The 26,804-nt window shown below is 31.1% G+C and overlaps 1 protein-coding gene across 4 annotated transcripts in view; it reads right to left on the bottom strand.

Annotated features, from left to right (window-relative positions):
- Positions 1 to 254: 254 nt before the first annotated feature.
- The window catches only part of LOC127701053 (interleukin-6 receptor subunit beta-like), a 53,021-nt gene continuing 26,471 nt past the window's right edge, over positions 255 to 26,804 (bottom strand). For 3 of the 4 annotated variants that reach the window (XM_052204836.1, XM_052204844.1, XM_052204853.1), the window contains 16 exons: positions 23,676 to 23,776; positions 21,432 to 21,704; positions 20,203 to 20,332; positions 19,532 to 19,710; positions 18,587 to 18,720; positions 17,806 to 17,950; positions 17,234 to 17,325; positions 16,311 to 16,533; positions 15,452 to 15,618; positions 14,177 to 14,351; positions 13,402 to 13,560; positions 12,692 to 12,847; positions 12,206 to 12,299; positions 9,799 to 9,937; positions 6,226 to 6,387; positions 255 to 4,698 (listed from right to left, as the gene is read on the bottom strand). In XM_052204836.1, the coding sequence (XP_052060796.1) occupies positions 3,790 to 4,698; positions 6,226 to 6,387; positions 9,799 to 9,937; positions 12,206 to 12,299; positions 12,692 to 12,847; positions 13,402 to 13,560; positions 14,177 to 14,351; positions 15,452 to 15,618; positions 16,311 to 16,533; positions 17,234 to 17,325; positions 17,806 to 17,950; positions 18,587 to 18,720; positions 19,532 to 19,710; positions 20,203 to 20,332; positions 21,432 to 21,704; positions 23,676 to 23,748 (3,210 nt within the window). In that variant the 5' untranslated portion in view covers positions 23,749 to 23,776 and the 3' untranslated portion in view covers positions 255 to 3,789. Of the gene's footprint in view, positions 4,699 to 6,225; positions 6,388 to 9,666; positions 9,743 to 9,798; positions 9,938 to 12,205; positions 12,300 to 12,691; positions 12,848 to 13,401; positions 13,561 to 14,176; positions 14,352 to 15,451; positions 15,619 to 16,310; positions 16,534 to 17,233; positions 17,326 to 17,805; positions 17,951 to 18,586; positions 18,721 to 19,531; positions 19,711 to 20,202; positions 20,333 to 21,431; positions 21,705 to 23,675; positions 23,777 to 26,804 lie in introns of all 4 variants that reach the window. The other variant, XM_052204861.1, reaches the window with a different exon arrangement.

Genomic DNA, 26,804 nt, shown 5'->3' with positions numbered 1-26,804 from the left:
TGATGTTATCTCTTCATAGAAAAATATTACAGTCATTCCATAAGAAAAAAAACAGAAAAGATTAGAAAATTTTGAAAACTTCACAGAAAGCAACTAAATAATTTAAATCTTGAAAAATTTATGCAGGGGAGACAACTAAGAAACAAGTGTAACTGGCATATCATCTGTTGCTGTACATGTGGAAATAAAAAAACTTCTGAAAAAATCAGATTTTGTGTCAATAATTTTGGATCTTCATAAAATAACACAACAAATCAGTTTTATGATTTTATTTGCTGTTTCAACAAAGAAAAAGCAATTAACATACAAACAATGTCTAAAACTCAATTAATGTAATAAAAATATTCAATCTCATAGCGGTATATTATGACAATGAAATTCGAATTGAAATGAATTTTTTTCAGATCTAATTCCATTTCAATTTAGCAAACATTGAAAAGATAAAGTTGCAAAAATATGAAAACAGATCTTCTCTTGTTTAACAATTAAAGTGGAGTAGAAAATAACTAGCTGAACATACTTTTTGGTTGCTTAATTCTTTGTTTTATATATTAAAGTTCAATTTATGCATCATCCCCAAATACCTTAATTGATTTTATCAACTCTTTGATAATTTTAGCATTAATTTCGAAAACAGGAGTCTAACAGGACAGCTGAAAAATCAAAATAATGTTCATTAAAGAACATTTTGGATTTAATTTATTACCTTATTCTTTCAAATGAAAAAAATATATAACTAATGTATGAAAGCAAAAGGTAAAACTCCTGTAAAAGATCATACTTTGGTAAAGCCTTTAAAAAATCCATTTACATAATTTAACTTAATGGAAAAATCAAAAATATAAATGTTTTAATGTGTGTAAACATATCATACCATTATAAGAATATTCATAATATGAAGCCAATGAAAACAACAATTTGATTATGTATATGAAAAATCACAACCTTAAAATACAATAAGACAATAAATATATAATTTTACATATGTTACATAAATATATCCATGCACATATGTCACAACCATAGTGGTACAATATCACACATTTACATGTGCTGGTCACAACATGTACAAGCACTTTTTTCCTGTCCTAGCCCCTGAAGCACATTACACTGAAAATTTCATCATAATGTCAATAACTGTCATCTAATGCCCAGTGCTTGGTGGTCAAATTAAAATTAAACAAAAATATGTGGCAGTAAAAAAATTATTTATGATATTGATATATATTTCGTTTTTCCTCTAAGAAGAATTCTTTTTCAGTTAAAACAAAATAGCACAATCAGACTTGTAAATGTCGTCGTATTCTACTTTGAAGAATGGGAAAATTTGCATGATGGTAAATGGAAGTGTCAAATTGAGATTTTCAACTTTTCCCATACAAAGGTATATATTGGATTCATAAGAACTTGACCTGGCTTTTAATACTGATATATTTGACCAATTAAAATAATGGTCTGAAAAATTCTTCAAATTACCAAATCATAAGAACATATGAGGTAGAGGTAAAAATTCCTATAGAACCTTCAATACTGCACAAAGTCTAGTACAGACATTTTTCCATTAAACTTTGGGCAATTTAGAATTTCACAATCATAATAGTAAAATTTTATGAAAAATTTATGGAGATAGATATAAAGTACATTGAGATCTAAACAAACACAAGATATTCTGTTAGCTCACCGAAACGATATATCTTTTTATATTTAAAAAAATTATTGCATGAAGTTTTATTTTTGAAAAAATTCGCAAGAGTGTCTAGAGGTAAACCAACAGTTCTTTACGAGTAACTAGTGAATTTGGCAATTTACTATCTGGCTGAGTTTATACTATCATTTATATTGCAAATGGAAACAAAGTTGGTGTGGTTATCAATCCTTATTTAACAAGGAGATAATAGAAAGTAAATATAAGATGCGCATCAAAATTAAACATTATGAAAATAAATGTTCAATACACAAAAATACTCTTCAGATCTTCAGAAAAAAAAAAATTTATAGAACACAATTCTTACAATATGTGTATACTTCTAAGTTTCTTTAAAAAATCAATATTCAAAAAACTAATTTCTGTGACATTTAAACATTGAGGATAATTAATAAGCATTTTAAAGCTGACAATAAACACTAATAAAAAATATTCATCAGCACTTCAGCATAATTTGTTTTTCATGAAGCATATAAACAATGGTCCTATTAGGAATGTCTTTGTAGATATCACAACCAAGAACATCTAAACATACATAAAGCAAATCAGAAAATCCTCCTTTATGCCTTATTACACTATTAAATTGTAATGGATTTATAAATCTATGGTATGAATGGATTTTCTGATTTCTATCTAATTTACAATTAAAAAGAATTAATACATGTTTTCGTTATTTTTTTCTTATTTAAAGGGCTGGTCCATTAACACTTGCTTAGCATCCAGGAAGGTGATTGAAAATTTTAATTGTTCAAGGAATTATCACTTTACCAATAGGGAATAGTCTATTTGCCAAATCTGCAATTTACCCGTATTGACCCATAGGAGGGAAATAAATTTCCATTGCCAATGCAGAGCAAGCATAAAGACTTTAACTTTTCCAAATCTATAACATTTAGTCTTTTATTAAGCCTAAAACTTTTGATATCGGTAATAAATTTTTTTAATTACTTTTTTTTAAACAGCTATTTTATTACATTTAACTTAGCATGTGTTTGCATGGGTAAACCATTCTGTCCAGTAAAAAACCATTATGAAATTGGCAAAGGGACATAACCCTGTTTGAAGCATTGTAATAACAGAATAAAATTGGTAATAGGCAAATAGACTATTGCTTACTTTACTTCGGTACAATGACAATGTGTGTTATGATAGAACAAATATTATGTATCACCTTCATTTATATGTGAATATTGACTTAATTGAATTCCAATTTTATTCATATGAAAATTTAAAGATTCCTTTACCATAAATTCAGAAATAATGAAATATTTTGATTAACGCCAAAAATATGCGTGGAGACCTGCCCATGTATTAAAATTACCAAAACAGCCTCAATTTATATTATAATTTTTGTATATACTATTGTACTACAGTTAGCAAAGTTATTGTATTTATTAACCTCTGATTATAAGAGTTATTGCTATTTAAATTTTTTTTACACTTGACCTTTTGACCTGACATTTAAAATTTTCTCTTGTGAAATTGTACAAGAAAGTCTGTGATATTCAGTTATGGAGAAAAAATAGCAGGAAGGTCAATAGGTCAATGTTTTTTCTGTTAAACGTTGACACTAATAAGCAGACAGGTCAAACTCTGAATTTACAGAGTCAGTATATAAAACAGATGTGATATAAAATAACACTCCTTATTTAGAAAGAAAATAACATTATCTGCAATTCTATATAACAGAGAATTACTTTGACTTACTAACAAAAATTGTAGCATTTATACAAATGAGATAATAAGTAAAACTAAAAATATATTTCAACAAATATTTTTTTTTTTACAAATTTTGATTTAAAAGTAAAACATATCTTTTTTATTGAAAATTTTTAATACTTTAAGGTCAATAAAAACAAATAATATACACAAATTATTAAAACTTAATATTTAACACAGAAGTATTTTGTTTTATAACATACATAACTGTATCCACATCATATATGGAAGTTATCAAAATATTTTTTACTGTAAAAAAAACCTTTTACAATTTTTGTACAAGTAGAGTTTTTCATATAGCACTTTCAACTAAACATTAAACAACGAAACGGAAATATCTTTTAAGTCTGTAGCAGTATACAACATTAAAGCTCTGTCGCTGTTCCTGCATCTAACAACGACAATGAACCGTAAAAGTGAGCAGGTACATTGATGACTTCACTGACTGGCCTAGGACCAGGTTTAATATTTAGTTCTTTTTTATACGTAGCTTCTTCTTTATCTACAACAATGTTCGGATTAGGAAGAAGTTGTGTGATATTTTCTGTCGGGATGTACCCGTTTATCATTTTGATGTCATTATTGTTTGAACATTTTTGGCATGGTTCATGCACGTAACCGTCACTACCAGCAGAGACAAAAACAGCATTGTCGGCTTCAACAAATTGTCCTGCATCTTGAACATACGATGTAATTTTTTCTTCATCAAGTTCATGTGATGCATTTGAATCCTTTGTTTGTTCATCCTCCAAAGCTGAATTAATCTCATTGGAAGTACAACTTTTCAATGTATCCTCATTAAAATCATACTTTCTCCGATCAAGAGGTAATTTGATATTAAAATGCTCCCTAGAATCTCCTGTAGCAATAGCAGAGGGAGGTTGAGTCACTACCTTATTAGATAATATGGATAGATTGTTCGTCTCATCATAGGTGGGGTCGTCCACCATGCTGCCTACGCTATGACATGGTTTGTTAAATGGCAGATGTTTACGTGGAATTTTTTCCGAGTTTGGACATTTCACTATATCAACACAACTATATGGCGACACAACACAAGATAAAACATCGGCACTACCTGAAACACCCGAACTTCTTTGTGGTCGAGGTCTAAATGTACTAAGATTTTTGTTGTCATGGTAATGAGATTCTCTTGAATCCATACTATTTCTAGCGAACTGTAGACGTGAAAACAGTGAGTTTACAGAGATCATACTACTTCTACTGCCCTCTGGAAGTCGGACATAATTCTTTCCTCCTTTCCCGTATAAACCCTGTAAAAAATAACATTTTAGTAGATAAATGTAATTTCATGAGAAAATTAAAAACTTAAATTAGGTGATTTAATGTTATTTCACTGGGATTAAAAAGGGGAGGTTGGGATCTCAAAAATTAGTTTAATCTGAAAGTGAGGAATGTTGGTGTTTATGTCTTATTGTATATCCTAATGTTTTTGTCATGTCAGGAATGTTGGTGTTTATGTCTTATGGTATATCCTAATGTTTTTGTCATGTCAGGAATGTTGGTGTTTATGTCTTATGGTATATCCTAATGTTTTTGTCATGTCAGGAATGTTGGTGTTTATGTCTTATGGTATATCCTAATGTTTTTGTCATGTCAGGAATGTTGGTGTTTATGTCTTATGGTATATCCTAATGTTTTTGTCATGTCAGGAATGTTGGTGTTTATGTCTTATGGTATATCCTAATGTTTTTGTCATGTCAGGAATGTAGTATTGATGGCATATCTTAAATAGTCTCTGTTAAATCTAATTACTGGTGATTTTCTGTAAATTCAGAAATTATTGCGTGCATTTATTATTGCAATTTTTGAAGAATGAACAAAAATGCGTTTTTAATATTGCGATTTTAAGAAAAGCTACACAAAGTTATATGTACAAGATATCAGAATGCGAGTTCTTATTATTGCGATACTCAAGGAGTTGCATTATTCACAATAATAAAAACCTCGCAATAATTTCTGAATTTACAGTATATCATTTAGGTATTAAAATTGAGAATGGAAATGGGGAATATGTCAAAGAGACCACAACCCGACCAAAGAGCAGACAATAGCCGTAGGCCACAATGGGTCTTCAATGCAGCGAGAAGATCCCGCACCAGGAGGTGCCTTCCAATATATACACCTGTTTATTGTTGAAGAACATATGTTGACCTGTATATGTCTTGGTTTTTGTATCATTGGGTTCTGTCTCATTGATGTATACCCAATATATCCAATTATTCAAACGCTCTCTAGAATTGGATGACAACAGGAGCAATGCCATAGATGTGCATGTTTATCTACACACATATTTAGTTTGTAGGCTATCATTTGATATGAATTGACGTCATATCAATGGACAAGTTTTCTTGGTGAGGGTGGCAGTGATGCTACAGTCATAAATCTAAATAACTGGAACCGAGCTTTTTATTGTTTTGAGCTTGGACATATCAATAAAAATGTCCAAAGAGTCACTGGGTAAACAGAAATAGACCTACATATCTTGATCTGAGATATGCAAGTGCTCACAAGATGCCACACACACAGATATCCATACCTTATCGGAGATTTTAATATGTTCATGCCTGTGGTCAAAATATATTAGAGGACTTTTCTGATTATGTGCCTTAAAAACTATGTTTCATTACAGCATAAGAGTCACAGAGTTAAACATGATGGGTTATTTGATATCAATGACTGAAAATGTCAAACTGAATCATTAAAAAACATCTCAATGAACATGCACAGTGATATCATGAAAAAGAGTAACAAATGAAACACAATAAATGTATCCATACCTTTTGAGAGCCCATACTGCTTTGTATGAGTGGCATATCAATGGACATAGACTCTGGAGACGTTGGTGATGGTGGTGACGGTGGCAGATCAGGAATCTTTGAATAGATTTCATCGTCTGAGTCAGGTGACTGAGATGTCTTAGAACTAGGTCTTATCATTGGCTAGAAAAAAAAAAAAAATTTTCTTGCAGATGATGGAAAATAATAAATTAATGCTGTAGTAAATAAACAGTCTTGTATTATTTAAGTTATAAGTTCTTACTTTTCAAATACAAATTTTAACATACTGTGAAATTACTTGCATAATGCAAGTTCAAATTTTATGGATTCAAGGTAAAAATATTAAAACATTCTTAATTCCCATATATGGATAAGTATAATGGTTTCTACTTTCTACTGTCACAATTCTAGTAATAAATCTTTTAGTATTTAAACAAGAGTGCACACGCTGAAATGTCTCGCCTTCTTTACTAATCATTGATATTATGTTCATAGTCCTAAATATAAAGCTTTCTTACAACTGTCACATAAACGTAACATTAACCAAGAAAACTAAGCATTGACCAATGAACCATGAAAATGAGGTCAAGGTCAGATGAACCATGCCAGGCAGGAATGTACAGCTAACAATTCTTCCATACAACAAATATAGTTGACTTATTGCTTATAGTTTAAGAAAAACAGACCAAAACACAAAACTTAACACTGAGCAATGAACTGTGAAAATGAGGTCAAGGTCAAATAAAAACTGCGCAACTGACATAAAGATCATAAAATATTTCCAAACACCAAATATAGTTGACCTATGGCATATAGTATTAGAAAAAAAGACCAAAACTCAAAATCTTAACTATGACCACTGAACCATGAAAATGAGGTCAAGGTCAAATGACACCTGCCAGCTAGACATGTACACCTTACAATCATTCCATACACCAAATATAGTTGACCTGTTGCTTAAAGTGTAAGAAAAACAGACCAAAACACAAAAACTTAACATAAGCAATGAACCATGAAAATGAGGTTAAGGTCAATTAAAACCTGCCAGACTGACATGTACATCAATAAATATTTCCATACACCAAATATAGTTGACCTACTGCATACAGTATTAGGAAAACAGACCAAAACACAAAAACTTAACATTTAGAAATGAACCTTGAAAATGAGGTCAAGGTCAAATAAAACATGCCAGACTGACATGTACATCGTAAAATATTTCCATACACCAAATATAGTTGACCTACTGCATACAGTATTAGAAAAACAAACCAAAACACAAAAACTTAACATAGAGCAATGAACCGTAAAAATGAGGTCAAGGTCAAATAAAACTTGCCAGACAGACATGAACATCGTACAATATTTCCATACACCAAATACAGTTGACCTATTGCAAACAGTATTAGAAAAACAGACCAAAACACAAATACTAAACTATGACCACTGAACCATGAAAATGAGGTCAAGGTCAGATGACACCTGCCAGTTTGACATGTACCCCTTACTTTCATTACATACACCAAATATAGTAGACCTATTGCTTATAGTATCTCAGATATGGACTTGACCACGAAAACTTAACCTTGTTCACTGATCCATGAAATGAGGTCGAGGTCAAGTGAAAACTATCTGACGGGCATGAGGACCTTGCAAGGTACGCACATACCAAATATAGTTATCCTGTTACTTATAATAAGAGAGAATTTAACATTCCAAAAAATCTGAACTTTTTTTTCAAGTAGTCACTGAACCATGAAAATGATGTCAAGGACATTGGACATGTGACTGACGGAAACTTCGTAACATGAGGCATCTATATACAAAGTATGAAGCATCCAGGACTTCCACCTTCTAAAATATAAAACTTTTAAGAAGTTAGCCGCTGCTGCCGGATCACTATCCCTATGTCGAGCTTTCTGCGACAAAAGTCGCAGGCTCGACAAAAAAACACTGGTCAAGTCCAAAAATGAAGATGCAAACTCTATGCCATAACATAAATGTACCAATTTCACTGCACCAGATGTGCAAGCAACAATTGAAGCCTCTTAAGTGATGTTTGGTGCCAAAATATTTGAAAATCCAAAACAATCCAACATTATCAAATGAAACAAAAACTTATGTTAAGGTAACATAAGCCAAAAGGGCAGAAGGAAGCAGAGCTTTGCATATGTAAGCCAGAAAATTCCTTGAATATTCAAGCTCCAAGATAAAGATCAGAATATCTTGTATGGGTTAAAAATACTCTGATGCATTTAGTATATATGACCTTAGAAATAAAAGTTTACGCATTAAACATAATTTGAAATTACTTTTATTGGTAAACTTAATTTTCGTGGTTTCAGGGAAAAATGTCAACACATTTTTAATCCAAATAAATTTATGGGTAAGCATTAAATGTGGCTACAACATAGACAAATTCAACTTGCAACCTTTGGGTGAGGTTTGACCTTACATCTCATATAAAATGACCTGTTACCTTTAAAAATGTTTAAAACCGAGAATCAGATCAGCTGGGAACTGTAGTTTGCTTAAAAGTGACCTGGTAACATAAGGCAATTTTTAAATGTGACCTTGAACCCCCTAAATACATGGTTGAAAATTCATGAACAATTTAATCTTAAAATAGCAGTAAATTGGATAAAGATGATTTTTCTCATCAATATTATAAGCTTTAACAGCTGCATCATGAATCAATAACTATACGTCTAATAATAAAAGAATTGTAATGCACAAATCCTGACCAACAATTAAAGAAATCCACTTTCTAGTGCAACAGAATAATACAGTGTCAGGTTTAAATATATATTATCACAACCCTTCTTCCATTGTGCATGTTTCATAATAGGGAACAGCATTTCCTACAAACTGTATACCAGGAAATTGTCATTGCATGTCTCTTTATTTCTATAACTAGAATTTTATTTGCCGAATTTTTCTTTCATTTCTTTTAAATGTAGATTATTCTTATTTTCAATATCTTCTGAAAGTGCAGTTTTTGCAAACACCTGCATCAAACATAAATCTTCCATGATTATTTCCAAGTATATAGTTTAAAGCAAAATGTATATATGTCTAGCTACTAAAACACATCTATTTCTACAAACACCTTTACCAAAACAACACAAGTATACCGGCCATTGTAACAATACCTTTATTTTGAAATAAAGAAAGGGAAGGAAGGGAACAGGTTCATGCATTTAAAAGGCCAAACATGGTAAATTTCTAGATTCACATTCCAAAAATTTAAACTTTGGTATCAGCACTATCCTATCTTTTTTTAAATGAACACTTCTCATGTAAAAAAAAAAAAAAAAAAACTGTCAAAAGTATCTAGAAATTTCTATGACCTTAACAGAACATGCAATTTTTACCCATGCATAAGGACTTTAACTTGAAGAACAGGATATGAAAGGAAAACAGAATTGATGATTCACTTACAATGGGAGGCAATGGAACGTTGGGTAAATCTATATCATATGGCTTGAACTGTTCCTTAACTTCGGCAGCGCATCTCCTGAAAATAATGTGAAAGTTAAATATGTGCTGTCAAGCAAAAGCCTATGCACTTACAATATGAGGCAATGGAACCCTTTGTAAACTGAGTAAATCGTCTGCTTCATTTTGAGGATCTTTCGCTTCTTTTTTATAACATCTAAAAATTACGTTGGGTAAAATGATGTCATATGGTTTGTGTGCACTCTTACATCTTCTGAAAATAATATCATGAAAGAAAAACATTTATACACTTCAGATTACAAAAAGCCCTAAGACTCTCTCAAAAGGTCAGAGTATAAACAGATTAAAGATCTGAAAAAAACTAGTTCAATCCCACCAATTGTTTGTAAGATTGTCCAAAGTCAGTGGTTGTTTTAAGTTATGTTTTTTTTGTAAGGGAGCTACCATTTGATTTTTATGGGGGGCTAGGATGAAAAATTTTGTCCTCCCTTTTTTTTTAGTTGTAATCTCTATCCTGCCTTTTTATTTTCCACTCTATTCGGTCCTGCCCTTTTTTTTTAGTTTATCCTGACTTTTTTTTACCTAAATTGTCATTTTGACTTTTTTTTTTTACAAGTGTCTCATCCTGCCTTTTTTTTTATTCAAAACTCCTGTCATGCCTATTTTTTTCAAATTTCATCCTAGGCCCCCTCCCCATAAAAATCAAATGGTATCCCTCATTTAGAAAATTTCAGCTCTTTGATAATCTCTGTTAAATTATTCACAACTCTTTCAGGCAATTTAGAAATTGATATGTTGTAGAGAAAGTATGTTGACCCCTAAATTTCAATTGGTTTTTGAGTCATTGGGATGTTGTCTCTTTGACTTATGACCCCACATCTCATTTTATTCATCAAATCATTTGTACATTTGCAAGTGCACTTTCAATATCAAAAACATATCAACAACTAGGAAGATAAATTTGATTAAGGACCCATAATAAGAAATGTTGGTTAAATGACAAAATATTACAGATAAAAAGATGCTTTATAAAAAGAAACCAAAGAAAAATTAAGCAAGATAGACCATTCTAAATATTTTTTTTTGCTAAATCATTAAAATAAACAGAATTTCCCACAATCGTTTTAATTTGTACAGAGAATATCTAAGTTCAAAATGACACTTTTAATAAATTACTGTTGCATGTACTAGGTGACCAAGGTAAACATGCTAAAAGCATTGTTTTAATTCTTTTCTTTTCATCCTTCCATTGATGTTGTGCAAAGGAAAGGAAATATTAAATACAGAATAAATTTAGGATGGCCTAAGTTATCCCTCTTTTACTGTAAAAATAATACTCATTAGGTACCTATCTCCATTGATTGTAACTAAAACCAAACATTTTTAAGCATAAAACCATGCATGTACTAAATGATTTCTTGCAAGAAGACAATACTAAATGTATAGCTTGGCCAGCAACTTATCACTTTGATTTACATTTTATCAAAAGCTATTATATCTCTAATGTGTAAGGTGAGACAACTAGATTCAGGTGACCTTTGCACTTGAGCAATTTTGGTTTAATAACTGGAAATTTTTTAAATAGCTCTTTGTCAAATTTAAATATAACTGACCATTTGCCAAATTTTTTGTCAAAATGTCAATGGTTTCAAGTGTAAGGTTTCAATCTAAATTGACTTTTGCAAATAAAATATAAGGTTCTCCCACTAGCGGATAAAAAGTCTTTATGGTGGATGCGAAACCTCAGGATTACAGTTTATAAAATGTTTTGAAAATATTGGGTAAAATGGTATGCGATTCTTACTTGTGAAGTAGGTAGATTTTCTCCTGAAAAGTTGTACATATTTAAGATTCATTCTGAAGTTGGATAAAAAGCAAGAACTTTTCCCGTACTTTAAAGCAAATTCTCAAAATATACAAATAAATAAAATTGAAAGGTACTTTATAAATAGAGTTTATGCTAAGAATTTACAACAATTACTACTTAATTAGACTCATAGGAAATAAGAGAAGTTGTTGAAACACAGGCAGAAATTTAAGCCGTTTTCATTCAAATTACACTGAAAAAAGAAAATGGTTAAAATTGTCAGGGGAGGCAACTCCTTTCACAAGCATACAAAGAAATAAAGAGAATGTTAATACTTTTATGACTTTGTAAATGACATTTCATTCATCTTATGAAAAATAAAAACAAGAATGTGTCCATAGTGCACAGATGCCCCACTCGCACTATCATTTTCTATGTTCAGTGGACCGTGAAATTGGGGTCAAAACTTTAATTTGGCATTAAAATTAGAAAGATCATATCAAAGGGAACATGTGTACTAAGTTTCAAGTTGATTGGACTTCAACTTCATCAAAAATACCTAGACCAAAAACAGACAGACGGACGGACGAACGAACGAACGAATGGACAGACACACAGACCAGAAAACATAATGCCCCTACTACTATTGTAGGTGGGGCATAAAAAGATCTGCAATCATTTATCCCAAACCAGAGATAATATTATTAGACATACCTGAAAACACATATGAATCCAATCAAAGCTAAAATAACAACAAGCAGAATAGATATGGCAATGCCGGCTATTTCATCTGTTGTCAAGGAGATACCTAAAACACAAAAAAACATAATTTTAATTAAAAAAGAAACATAACATATTTTTGTTAAGGTACATTGAAAAGATAGAAAAGAAAATACTACTTATTAAGGAAAAGGTATAAATTCTTAAACTTTGATTTTGTTTTCATAAGACGCATGGTTTATGCACACAAGCTATGTAGTAAAAAAGATCAGTACAAATATTCCAAAAAAAAAGAATGATGGAGTCCAGGAGGGAAGTTTTATTATAGAATTTGATCATTTATGGTTTTATGTCCACATGACTTATGGAAAATTATAAAAAGAATGTATGCTTGATATTGGTGGACTTTGGAAGTCCCTTCTTACCCCTCCATAATTTATAATCAAATAGCCCTGACCAAAGTTGATGATGATGACTTACCAGTAACTGGAATTGTTGTGTAGACTGGATCAGATTCTGGACCCAAGCCACCGCTAGTCTTAGCCTGAACCCAAACTCTATATGTAGCTTTAGGTGACATGTCTTTAAGAACTACACTGGTATCATGTCCATTTACATTTACGAATTGGTATGTTCCTATAATATAATATATCATAATATAGATTATGGTTGCTGTAAGTATCAAATCTTTCCTTGAATATTACAATAAAATCCTGAAAATATTTCTAGGGTGTTGTTACATTTTTAATTTGTAAATATGATCTTTATAATTAAGCCTTCTTTTGATGGATTGATTGTTGGTGTTGTAACGCCACTTTTAAGCGCCACTTTTGGTCTAAGCCTTCTTTTGAGGCATTAACAAAATATTTCATTAGAATTTCATGTAAGATGTTACAAATTTTCAAGTTAAAAACTAAATGTATGAAACTAAAAAATTTTAAGTATCAACTTATGTAATTTACTTAATTTATTTGTTGCGGTATAAATGGGGAATACACAAATATAAAAAAGGGAAGATGGTACCAAGAGGGTCAACAACAATCTCAAGTTGAAGAAAGACAAACAAAACTATGGCCTAAGGAAAAAGACTAACACTACACAGAAAACCAAAAGATTGAGCATCAAGATCCCCCTCCCTGTAAGATGCTCTTAAAAGTACATTTTTATCCATAATTAATAAAAGGACTTACCACTACAATTTAGACCAGTCACTGACTCACAATAAAACACAGTAAACTTTGTTATATATCCAGTCATTTCTGTACATCTAAATTTATCCCATTCTACTTGAACATTGTTTTCCTCTACCAATGATAATACTCGTACATTCTTGGGAGCCAATGGAGGTCCTGCAATTAAATTTGAATTTATGTAAAAAGAGAAGTTACAATGATGCTATAATATCCATTACAAGTTCTAAATCTAAATTTGTTCTGATATAAATATACACTTAAAATGTGTTTGAATACTGTACATGTTGATTCAATAAAAAATCCCTTTCGGTGGTGATTTTTCCCACAATGAATACTGCTGATCAATATTGGTGATTTACACTGAAATGTGTAAATAACAAAGTTGAAAATCAAGATTGTTATCACATTAATTCTACCCATTCATCTTGCTTCATTGATTCATTCTACATTGACTAAGAGTGATTTTCAACTGAATTACTTTGTGTGTACAGAACAAAAAAAAAGAAAATACAAGATGTGGTTTGCATTCTACACACAATATAAATGTTAATTTTCTATCTCTTTATTATTTAATTAATCTAGGAAAGATACATTAGTTTATTTAAATACTTGTTTTTTTGTATTTTTTTTACATAATATAGACAAAGAAAGTCTTGCATTTGATAAGTTACAAAACCACATTATGTAAATATTCTATAAGCTGTATTGCTTTTGAATAAAGTATTATTATAATGTTACTTATGTGTGTACTGACGTGTACACCTCTACTCACTTTCATTTTGCATAAAAATACATTCATTCCACAAAATACCACTGCTGACAGTTTCTCCTGTAGGATGAACAGTTTCCATGGAGATACCAAATATTAAACTACGCATTTCATCTTTATTGACAGTTCTTGTATATTTTCTCTGGTTTCCTTTCAAAACAGCCCACTTAATAGGTTCCTGCAAAAAGAGAGAAAAGTAAACCCTTTTATAAAATTCAGAGTTGACAGGAAATCTTACTCAATATGGGTGTCTGAGATTTCTAAGTCTTTTGCATTGCTGCTGGTATTTGATTTTCTTCATTTTTTAATTGTTATGTCTGAAAGAAATTTGTTTTACAAATTCCATAGAAGATATTTTTGTGCACTTAGTCCCAAAGATGAAAATTTTTGTATTTCTGTTTGAGAAGGCCCTGTTGATCTAATATTCCAAATGTTTTATGCTAACTGCCGTTTTTTTTATGTCTGAGTATACTAAAATTTTTGATCCACAAACCAGCTTTGTTTCAATCTGAGTTAAGCCCTTTGCAACTGGTTTTTATAGTTTGTTATGTTGTACTGTTACACTGCTGTCCCAAGTAAGGGGAGGGTTGGCGTTTTCACACGTTTAACCCGCCACATTCTTTATGTGACTGTCCGAAGACAGGAGCCTGTAGTTCAGTGGTTGTCATTGGTTCATGTCTGTCATATTTGTTTTTCGTAAATTGTTTTGTTATTAAATAGGCCTTTAGTTTTCTCAATTGAATTGTTTCATATTTTTCGTGTCGGGGTCTTTTATAGCCGACTATACGGTATGGGTTTTTCTCATTGTTGAAGGCTGTACTGTTGCCTATAATTGCTTACATCCACTTCATTTGAACTTTGGTGGATAGCTGTCTCATGGGCAATCATACCACATCTCCTTATTTTCATATTCATGTTTAATACTAAGTGCCTTTGATATTCAACTATAATACTATTGATTTATCATGATGTATGTGATATTTATCTTTGAAGATTTCACGGGTAAAGGCTAACTAAGTATTTAATCAATCAACAAAATACAAAATTTCCAAGGCCTGTCCCAAAATTTATTGGGTGGGGGATGGTATGCCCTCAAATTAATTCAATATGGGTGGTCACATTCAGCCCATATTAGGTTTATATGCAAACTTTGTTAATACCAGGAAATTAAAGTATCAAAGAAAGAGCAATTTTCCCTCAATCCACAAAAACTGGATGCCATAAAAATAAATGAATCCCTGATATGTAGTATAATCAAAATCCTTTACAAAAACTCACCAGACAAGTGTAATCACTATTAGAACCTTTACACCAAAACAGTGTATAACCAAGTATTCGTTGTGCTGTCTTTGGTTGGCGCCATTTTATATGTAAACGAAAAAGATTATTGGTATATGTGGCCGCCTGCTCTGCCTCAACTAGAAAATGATCTGGGTATGGTGGTTCTGAAATAAAATATAAAATAATGATTAAAATAAATCTACCTTATGATTTAATTGTAAAAACAAATGATATCAATTATATAATATAAAGATTTAATTTAGCTGACAGACATTAGTAAGGCATACTTTAATTGCTCAAAATTCCACATTTCAATAAGACTGCAGCAATAAAACAGTTGTTCCTTCTATCATGTGTATTTTTCTACCAACATTTGTTACAGTTATTTCAAGCTAATATTGCCATTGAATGGTAAGCAAATGACAATCAATCAATCAATCAATCTCAAGGTCGTTATTTTTTTTCCATCACAGATGATTTGCTGTACTGAAAATTAAGAAACTTTTACATGCATTTAATATTGCCATTGATGGACAAAACAGTGGACAAAAATGCAAAGATTGATCGTTCCCTACTCAAGAATTGGTGCATAGTATTTCAAATAATGCTTTCAAAATTTTAAAAGGTTAAAGTATCTTTTTATAAGACAGCCCTTATAACAGTTCTTATCTTTGACATTTGTGTGTTTTTACTGTGCATGTACTGGTTTTGTGTCATGGATGGATACTCAATATCAAGTTTATAATAACAGGATAGAAATGGATGGAAAAAAAATAGTGATATTTTGTTATGGTTTTGCATGTGTTAAGTAGTAACAGGTTTCATTTTTCCATTAATGACTTCAATCATAACATACTTCTATCTTTTCCAAGAATAAGAATGCTGGCTCTGTGTGGTGATAATCCTTTCTTCGTCTCTCCTTGGATATCAACAAGATAGTCTGTTCCCGACATCAACATCAGTTGTCCTGATGTCTTGGTACCAGTATATATTTCCTCAGGAGATTTTTGTCCGTCAACATCCTGTGATGTAATCTTGTAATTGGATATCTCTCCATTTGTTAGTCTCTCCATAATGGGCTGAAAAGGAAATTTTCAGAAACATATAACTTTTGTTCTGTGAAACTTATAATTTAAATGCCAAGTTTCCAACAAGAGGACATTTTAAGAGTTGTTCCATTAAAACCAACATGGTACACAGGGAAGGCATTTTGAAAATTGAGTAACCATCTATAGAAGCAATTTTAGAATTTCTCTTACACTTTCACTGAAATAAAACACACTACATTAGATGAGATTTTGAAGAGCCCACCCTGGGTCCCATGCATCTTTTTATGAGACAGCCCTTATAACAGTTTTTTTCTTTGACATTTGTGTGTTTTTCACTGTGCATGTACTGATTTAGTGTCATGGATGGATACTCAATATCCTTTGTTTTTTCTATTCCATAAGAACAGTGCAAAAACTTTTAATCAACCAGGGTTTAAGAATTTTTCTCAGAGGGTAAAACTTCTAAAGTCTGTTGAAGACACATCATGACACATTGACTGCTCAAGAGCTTTCTGACAAACACTTTGAATAGGCAAATGCATAATTTATTTAGCTGTTTTTGTACTTGCTTAGAACTTGCTTCTGGTACAGCAAAAATCACTGAAAAAAATCAAAACTTTTCCACTACTAAAACACAATTACTGAGTCTTAAAGAGACTTGTCCATGCAAGCCATTTATCTAATTCAGAATATTGATAAATGATGTATACATTTTGTAAACAATACTAACCCTCCAGTAGACAGAGATGACACGACAATCCTGGAAACTACATGGTTTCTCTACAAAACCTCCAGGCTGTACTTCTGGCGCAGCTCCTGGCACTGTGGGAAAAATACTTAGTTTAAGTGGGAGTATTTTGATGCGAAAATGACTTGATATACAGTAAATAAATCATACCTTGTTTTCTAACATTACAATTGACGCTTTTCACAAGAGTTACAAGATTATTATTCATTAAAATTAACATAGTTTTGAAAAACTGGAAGAATTTTACTACTTTTGCAATTTCACAGGCACAAAATGATACTTTTTATCAACCTTCTCTCAAAAAGTAATTATGATGTTCTGTTTGGTACAGAGTTTGTATTAAGTCATGCTATCTGGACCATGTGTTTTTCATTTTGCTGGCGTTGGTGTGGTCTTATGCAAGTGTTCAATATTTTTAGTAGTTACCATCATTACTTTATGAAAATTTGATTTGTAAAAAGTGTATGTGAAGTTTCATTAAAAGTGAGATTGATTGTTGCTTGCCTAATATTCAGTAGCAATTATAAAATGAAAAAAAAATTAAAATGACCTACCATCATCATCCAATTTAATTGTAGTTTCTACTTCATCACTCCAGTATCCATCCCAAAATGGTTTACATGCTATCTTTACAGTATACTCTGTGTTAGGAACTAAGTTGCAGATGGTCGTCCTATTAATGTCACCTAAATTCAAAACCTATGAAAAAAAGTTTTATAATCATATGGATGATTTTATAATAAGACTGTCCTGCTAGCACCTTTATTTAATATCATGGTCCTTATTAGCGTTAGAACTTTTTTTTGTATTCATTGTCTGCAAATGCAAAAAAATGTCCCAAGGACCAAAAGAGTTACTGTTCCACAGCTAGGTTCTAATATGTGTTTGCATCTATTATATTTTTACCTTTTGTTTACTTAATTTTTCTAAACTTTTCTAAATAAAAATGGAGACCCAGATCAAAACAAGAACTTCAACTTAATAATCATATTTGTTGTTACTGTTCTAAATTTAGTAACTATACAGCTCCAGTGAACACAGCAGACGCAAAAGTCCTACTTAAGAAATCTGGTCCTTTTTCAATAACATTTTAACCAGTGTAAAATTCCTTCAGGTCTCAGACTTTTGGCTACAATGGGCTAACCTAAATTTAAAATAACGACTAAAAGGGACTTTTTTCACAACTTATGTTATTGCAGTGATTTTTAGGATGCTGAACATAATTTTGCTTTCAAATTTTCCCATTTTTTATAGGTCTGGTCTCATGAACATCTACCAAACTTCCCACCTCTTTTTTTAAATTTTCATGTAAAACAAGGGAGACTACTGACTAACCTTCCACGAACTTTCCCATCTAGACTGGTACTGTATCCTATAAATTTTGTCTTCTGTCCTGCTGTGATTCCATTCTAAGTGAAGGCATGTGCTGTTTTGGGAGGCTTTTAAGTCAGAAACACTACTGGGTTTTACTGAAAAAAGAGATACCATTGAAATATTTTTTCGATAAAGACTGTTCAATTACAAAACATAACTGGATAATTGTTTCAGCTACAAATTCATGAAAATTAGACTTAATCAGAATCCACAAACTTTATTGCTTTCATATCTATTTATCATAATCAATACAAGTCACTATCATTAGGGTTAAGAACACTCCCTTTTCGTGTTATGTATTTTTCACTTAAAATGGTTGTAAACAATATTTATTGATTATTATGTGCCAAACGGTTTTAAATATACAACCATATTTGAAATTTCAAACCAGATCAGAATAGTGACTTAAAATTTGGTGTCCAGTTCTTTGTCCATAAAAGAACCCTTGCAACAACTTTTTTGAGGTGGCTTATTGCAAGATTGATTGATTGTTTTTAACACAGTCTTTTCTATTTCATGAAGGCTAGTTTTTATTGGTGGAGAAAGCTGTACACAGAGAGAACCACTGACCCTCAACAGGAAAACTGACAATCATAGTCAATTAAGATCGGAATCTATCCCACCTTCCGACAAGTGGGGTTCAAACTCACAATCTCATTGTTGTCAGGCAAGTGACCATTGCACATGAAACTACCTAGACCACTCTGCCACTGAAGTCCCCCTTTTGCAAGGTATAGTTTCTGTCCCTACTTTGATATGCCCTCTTTTCCAATGGCAACTAAAATGTCTCTCCATTCATCCCAGTCCATTCACATTTTTAACACTTATTCATTCATTGTTAAATTAAATCCTGAATTTGCAATGAAATATTTGTCACTGGACATTATGAAAACAAAATATACATACCTATTTTACTTGTCTGTTCCTGGAATACTTTGGACTTGGTTTCATTTCCTGTTTTATTATTTCTGACAATTATAACCATGTAATACAGCATATCTGGTCGAAAACTATCCAAACCATCATTTGGTTTCCAAGTACACGAGTTCAATGTCTTATGGGGGCAATCATACTGCTGCTCACCTCTGCAAGGGGAAGACAAAAAAATATTTTAAACTACATGATTTTTCTTTGAATAGACCTCTAAATATCTTTTGGTTTTTGGAGTCTTTGGGTTGCTGCCTTAATGAAATACATCCCAAATCTATTATTCATACTAATTAAAGCCAATTCAAATTATTGTGGGTTTATTTTTGTGGATACCAACTTTCGTGGATTGGGGAAAAAATAATATTTTTATGGTTATTTCATTTTCTTGTTTTGTCAAAGTATGCAAAGTCAGGAGCCTATAATTTAGTGGCAATTATAGGTCACTGCACAGCCAACAACAATGAGAAAAACACATACTGTATAGTCAGCTATAAAAGGCCTTGACACTAAAAAATGTGAAAGAATTCAATGAGAAAACTAACCTTATTTGTAAAAATAAAATTTATGGAAAACAAATATGACAGACATGAACCAAAGACAACCATTAAACTCTATACAAAAAATATATAATATATAATACAACTTACTTTACTGTCCATACTAACTGGACATCAATATGGTTTAGATGGACATAATTGACCCCTAGATTCCAGGAACATGTCATACTCTCCCAGTTGTACACTGTACATGTTATATCCTTTATTTGGTTTGGTTCATCTGCATAGGAAAAAAATATAGTAAGTATAATTTCATAACATTATCATGATTTTACATACAATGATATCAGAATAAACATTCAACACTTTCGATACAAGAGGGTCTGGATGGGGTCTTTTATTTCTTTATTCTTTAATTTTTTAGACAATTTTTCTACAATTCTCTATCTATTTTGCCTATTATTCTCTATTCTTTCAATTTTTTGCCCATTTATCTCTCATACCTGCCAACTTTTCAAAATCTCCATGGAGGATTTTAAGTGAAAGAGGAACTGATGCTCCTCTTTTATTGTCATATGTGTTTTAAATCTACTTCTATATTGTTTGAATGAGTATGCATGTGCTTATGTACCCTTTAACTCATTCTAATGCCTGTTTTGAGGTATTCCAAGTCATAAATAAAAGAATTCCAAAATTCAGGTTGAGGCCTTTCATGGGGATATCCCCCATAAATCGGGATAGTTGGCAGGTCTGATCTCTATTCTTTAATTTTTTCACCCTTTATTCTGCTCTTTTTGCCCATCATTCTCTATTCTGTAAACCCCATTCAGACCCTCTTACAATGGACTATTACTGTGACCGTCTGCCAATTAAAAAGATGGTTTCTCATAATGAATTTTAAAAAATGGTGATAATCTGAGTAATGAAAAACAAAATAGTTTTATATCTTAATTGTTGATATCCATCCTTCTTAAAAGTCTGAAATATGTCAGTCCATTGATATACCTTAGACCAATGTTGGGATCTTTTTTTTTTGTTTTGCATCTGTGTTCTGTCAGAATTTTTGATGGTTTGATGGTATAACAGTTACTCGAAAGTGAATGAAAACTGCTTCTGCAGTTTACCCCTATAAACTATCACAGCACACAATAACAAATTTCAATTACTCAAGGAAAAAACTTCCATTTTAACTTCGTAAACATACCTTTTTTGTGACTTTAACTTAGAAATAAATTTCTACAGGTTCACACAAAAAAAAAACCCAAATTAACTATTTTTTATTGTAAAAAAAAATTGTCAGATTTAATGAAATGAATTTAAGACAAGGTTTGACATAATGAATTCATTTTACACAGGTTTAACTATAGCAGGATACATACATTCTACTCTAACAATCTGGTTCCCAACCACTTGAACATTGCCTCTAGTTTTCTTTAGCTTGCACACATAATTTCCTTTGTCACTGGGAGCAATAATCGGCAGAATCAGTTGGATACTACGACTACTTAGTTTTTTTATGTAGTTGCTGTGAATAACGTTGTTACTTTTGGTGAAATAAAGTGATGAGGAATTTTCTGGTACAGCTTCTGTGATGTTACAATACAATCTGAGCTCATGGCCGATGAACACGTATGGGTCGTTTGGAAGAACAACTGTAAAAGAGAACACCAAAGTTAAACAAATGATTAATAGTAAGATAGATAATTTCTTCTTGATCTTTATATATTCAGGCTATTTGGACTTTCCAGAATGGAACGGATTAGAATATGATATGGAGGACTGTTAACAAACATCATTTTCTTTCAGTCTGACTGAAGCCAACCCCACTATCTACTTGTGTTAAGTTTGCCTACAAACGCAAGAAGATAATTAGGGGTTGGCTTTTAAGCCAGACTGATTTTCTTTGATACTTTTTTTTCGTGTTTAGCCCTTTCTAACCAATTTTGCAGCAAATTTATTTTCATAACTTTCTATCTATATTGGTATATATTCATATACAAGAAAATTAAAGTTTGACATAATTGCCTTACTTGTGCAAGTCGCAAATAATTAGTCATTCAGGAAAATTAGTTTGAGTTCAGTATCTAGGATTTTATAAAATTTTCAAATATGGCTTTTTGAACTATATGTAATAAAGTTATGAAAAGAAAAGTAGGAGTTAGCAGGGAAAATCTTTAATGGCACTACATGGATAAAACCAGAGGATTCCAAATATCAGGCAAAATTTTAAAACAAGAGGAGCGAACATCCTTAACTGATTTTTATGGTTCAAAATATGTATAGTGAACAATCTTGAACCATAAACACCAGCTCATTCCTCATTATTGCATTTTTGAAATAAAAGATAAATTTCTATGTCATCCTCATTAGATACTCAATATCATATTCTTTTCCATTCGGACCAGTCCTATTGTGTTCTGAAAAATATCAATAGCAATACATCTATATTAAACTGCCTTTTCCTCAGTTTTATCTAAAGTAAATAAAATTCACTTCCTCAGTGAAGTTTCAATTAGGATAAAGGCTAAACAACAAATACTTATTATTTTTATTACTCATTTCTGCTACCACAAAATGTCTGACTTTTTCTAGAATCTAAAGTGCAATAGTTTTGTGTTATGAAACACATTTTCAGAGCTGTTTACATGATCTTTTACTTTAGAAATAAAGGAGTGTTGTGAAGTTTCCGATGTTGACAAATGGTTAAAGTGACACAAACATCAACAAAGCATCAATTTAGTGCTTCATATAAAATGTACACTTTACTTTCAAGGTTATTTGTTTTCAATCCTCTTTCAAGTTCAGATTCTGCATCCAGTTCAATAATTAATACAATAAGTCTGTGTTGAATGTATTGAAGCTAAACAATATTAAAAGTGTTAAGACCGCATATGTGACTTACAAATAAATGGTTATAACCCAATACAAGACTTTTTTTCAATATCACATACAATGTATGTCTCTATGACAACATGAGAACAAATAGACTCAAATACACAGAATTTATTTACAAACAATGTAAATGGTTATAAATTATTTTGAATTTACCATAAACTTTAAAATGCATAAGCATGATTTAATAATATCATGAATATGAATTAAATGAAAATGATTTGTAAATTTTTTATAAACCTGATGATGGAAAACGCGTGTTAGTGAAAAATTCCATCTCAGCTTCATACAAAATGGGCTACGAGAATGCTTTAAAAATTTGCTCCTGAGTTTCATACAAAATGTGCTAGTCAATTCATTTAAAAAATTGCTCATGACCTTCATAAAAAATATGCCACAATTATTTCGAAAATCAACACTTATATAAATCATGCTTGAGCTTTATACAAGATGTGCTATGTCAATGCTTCAGTGAGCCTGATACAAACTGTGCTTTGGTCATAACTTTTATAATTTGCTCATGTCAGCTACATGTAAAACATGCTACGGTCCACATATATATAAATTGCTCATGAGCTACATGGAAAACCTGCTACGGTCCACACATTTATAAATTTCTCCTGAACCTTATACAAAATGTTAGATACAGTCAATGCTATTACATTTTTGTACCAGTTCAAAAACAAATCTAAACTCAATTTTACATGAAGAAAAAAAACATATATAACTACCTCCAGGATAAGTGAAAAATCCTTTAACTGTCTGCAAAATCAGGAAAATACTCAGCCACAATATCTTTATCATCTTGTGATCTTATCATGGCAGCATTTGTCTGAAAAACAAATATATGTTATATATTCTACATGTATGTTGAACTTCATTTAACACCTACATGTATATGCTATAAGTGTGAAAGATTTGAATTCCTGTGAATTTATGTCACTTTTCAGTGTCAGCTGAAAGCCTGTACTGTTTCCATTTCGCAATAATAACATGTTGCTCTTTTCATCAAAATATTTTGTTGTCACACCGATTTTGACAAAACATCTCTTTTACTAATTGATACATATACATGTATTCATTTTGGTAATTTATATTGTAGGCCATTTCCTATGAACCGTTGGAACCTGTGGGTCAAGTTTGCTCCCCTTTGTCTTTAATCTACAGTAACATTCCTGCCTCTTAACAGTACCTTCACATAGGTAAAGTCTTTCTTATGAATGAGCCCTTCTTATTGGCCCATTAAGACCATGAATGTTAAGTTATTCTTTACTACCACAAATAAGCAAATAATGTGTTTCAGAATATATATACTCTCTACATAAAACCTTTCAGATAAATAGAGATAAAAACACACAGAGCTATATGGTATGTCTAAAACTGGAAAAATTTTATGATTTTATATAAAAGAAATCCTTCTTTAACACATATTTACATTCTTCATAAGGTGCTGGCTGTATATAAATGTATTCAGACAAAAACAAATTTGTGATCAAAATTAGATTTGTTCTACATCTGCCTACCAACCCTATTTTTTTATAAGATTAAAACCTAAACATGCTAAAAAAAAAATACTTTTACATAAAAGTCAATCCCAGAATAACTGAACCTGTTGTTAAAAGTGTTACATGATGATGTGTCAATTTGCTCTCCCAAAGTTTCTGTCAGACAATTTTATTGACATTTATCAGATTTTTTTTTTTTTTGTATATTAAGAAAAGTTGTTTTGGCTGCTCGGTCATTGACTGCCTAGTTCAGGTCCCTTTTAGCTTTAATGTTTCTTTTGCTTCCAAAACTTTTGGTGCTATTTGCACTGAAATCAGTAGTATGTGTATAAATCACTGTAAATAATTTAACTTGTTCAGCCCTCGGTTTTTGGTGGGGTCTGCGTTGCTCGATTCCTTAGTTTTCCCAGGGCTTGCTTGTCTTTTCATTTTTTGTCATGGCGTTGTCAGTTTTTCTTAGAATTTGAGATTTGAATGTCCCCTTTGTTTCTTCAGCCTCTTTTTTGTTAAAAAGTAACAGTGTCCTAGCTATAACCCTAAATAGGGGCTGATCTCCGTCTTTTCAGTTTCTATGCTCCCATATAGACACATGTAGCTCTTTTAATTATTTTAGAGACTTCGTAAATTCTAATTTTACTATGTGCATTGGAAATTATTGGTAATTTAAAGAAGTAAGGTGGTCACATAGGGAAATTCTTAGTTTATTGAGGAATTTATGAACTGAGAAAATAAAAATCAAATATTGACAAAAATTGATTATTTTTTAAACTTAAGCTCTATATCTACTTCCTGAAAGCTGTTATCTAAATAATATCTCTTTTAAATGATGCCACCTAACTGTGGATTAATTAGACTTTAAAACTAAATTAAATGAAACTACTAAAAATTATATTTATGAAAATGTGATTTTTAATTTACTTTCCAGTGTAATATTCATTTTGTACATTTGTACTTTTGATGTCAGTGTGCTTATTTATAATATTAAAATGATACTATAAATACAAATCCATCACTTATGAAAATGAAAAATAAAATGAGGACAAAATTGCTGACCTTTTACTTAAGTGACCATTACAATAAATTATTTATGGAGGACCACTGAAAGGAAATTTGCACCTGGCAGTTGACTAATCACATGTTGTCCTTTACACCTGAATGAATGATGGGTTGTATATTTCTGGTTTAACATCAGAGGCCTCTCATTTGTAAACCTTTTGTATGTGGTAAGGGTCAGATCAGACAATGAACCTTATCCTATTATGTTGGTTTGTACAAAAATTATGTTCTTTTTATGCCCTTACTGAACATATTAGAATCTTTTATGATCAGACAGGAATATAAATGCAAGCTTAACAAAAATGGTACAATAAAAGAAGTCAAAGTCTATTACTTAAATTTCCCTAAAATTTTATTCCCTTTTGTAAAAATCTCCAACTTTCAAGTAAGGTTCAAGTATTAAAATCAAAATTGGAGAATATATTAAATCTTTATCAGCAAAAGATACATTTGTAAGTGTTACCGGAGATAGACATAATAACATATTATAAACTGCTGTGGCAAACGAAATTGGGATATAAAAAGTCCTCCTGAACAATTTTTACACAATTTCCGTTTTAAAATAGTGAGAGCCTTTCATTCAAAGTCAAAATTTATAACATTGACTATGTTGAAGTCAAATTCATGTATTAATACGAAAACAAAATTGACCATTTAAGGAATTCATTCAGAAAAAAATTGATAGTACATGCAGGTAAATTAAATTGAGTTGTCTCCCTTTAATGACAGTTTGCATTGAAAAACTTTATAAAAATTATTTTGAGCTATTTCTTGGATAACAATATAATTAAGGGAAAACAAAGTCAATTCAATCACTATTATGTTGATACAAAACAGCTGTTTTCATTATAAGTAAAACTTATAAATAAATAAATATAAAATAAAATATAAGAGATATTTAAGATGAATTCTTGGTAGTATATATCAGCATTTTGTGTGTATTAACTATTTTAGTCTAGACGGCATCTAATTAACCATGGAGGTGACCTCAAAAACTGCTGATTGTCATATAACCCCAATATAAACATAAACATAGATATAAATAGATTGTGAACTCATGCAATTGAATTTTTCTAGGTCTGTTTGTTTTCATATTATAGGTTAAAAAAAAATGTTAATAATCGTTTTTTACCTGTATAAGAACGAGTTTTTCTAGATCGAACCAGTCAACCAAATGGTTTACCCTTGTTTCATACTCAATGTTTACATTCTTTTCCATTCAATATACAGAACATGCCTAGTTCATGTGTAACCCATCTCTAGCTATAGGGATCAATTCAAGTTCACATGAATACGGAT

Source organism: Mytilus californianus, unplaced genomic scaffold, assembly GCF_021869535.1.
Source record: "Mytilus californianus isolate M0D057914Y unplaced genomic scaffold, xbMytCali1.0.p SCAF_1, whole genome shotgun sequence".
NCBI classification, from domain to species: domain Eukaryota; kingdom Metazoa; phylum Mollusca; class Bivalvia; order Mytilida; family Mytilidae; genus Mytilus; species Mytilus californianus.
Note: the sequence above shows the minus strand (reverse complement) of the source record. Positions and strands in the feature narration are given on the sequence as shown.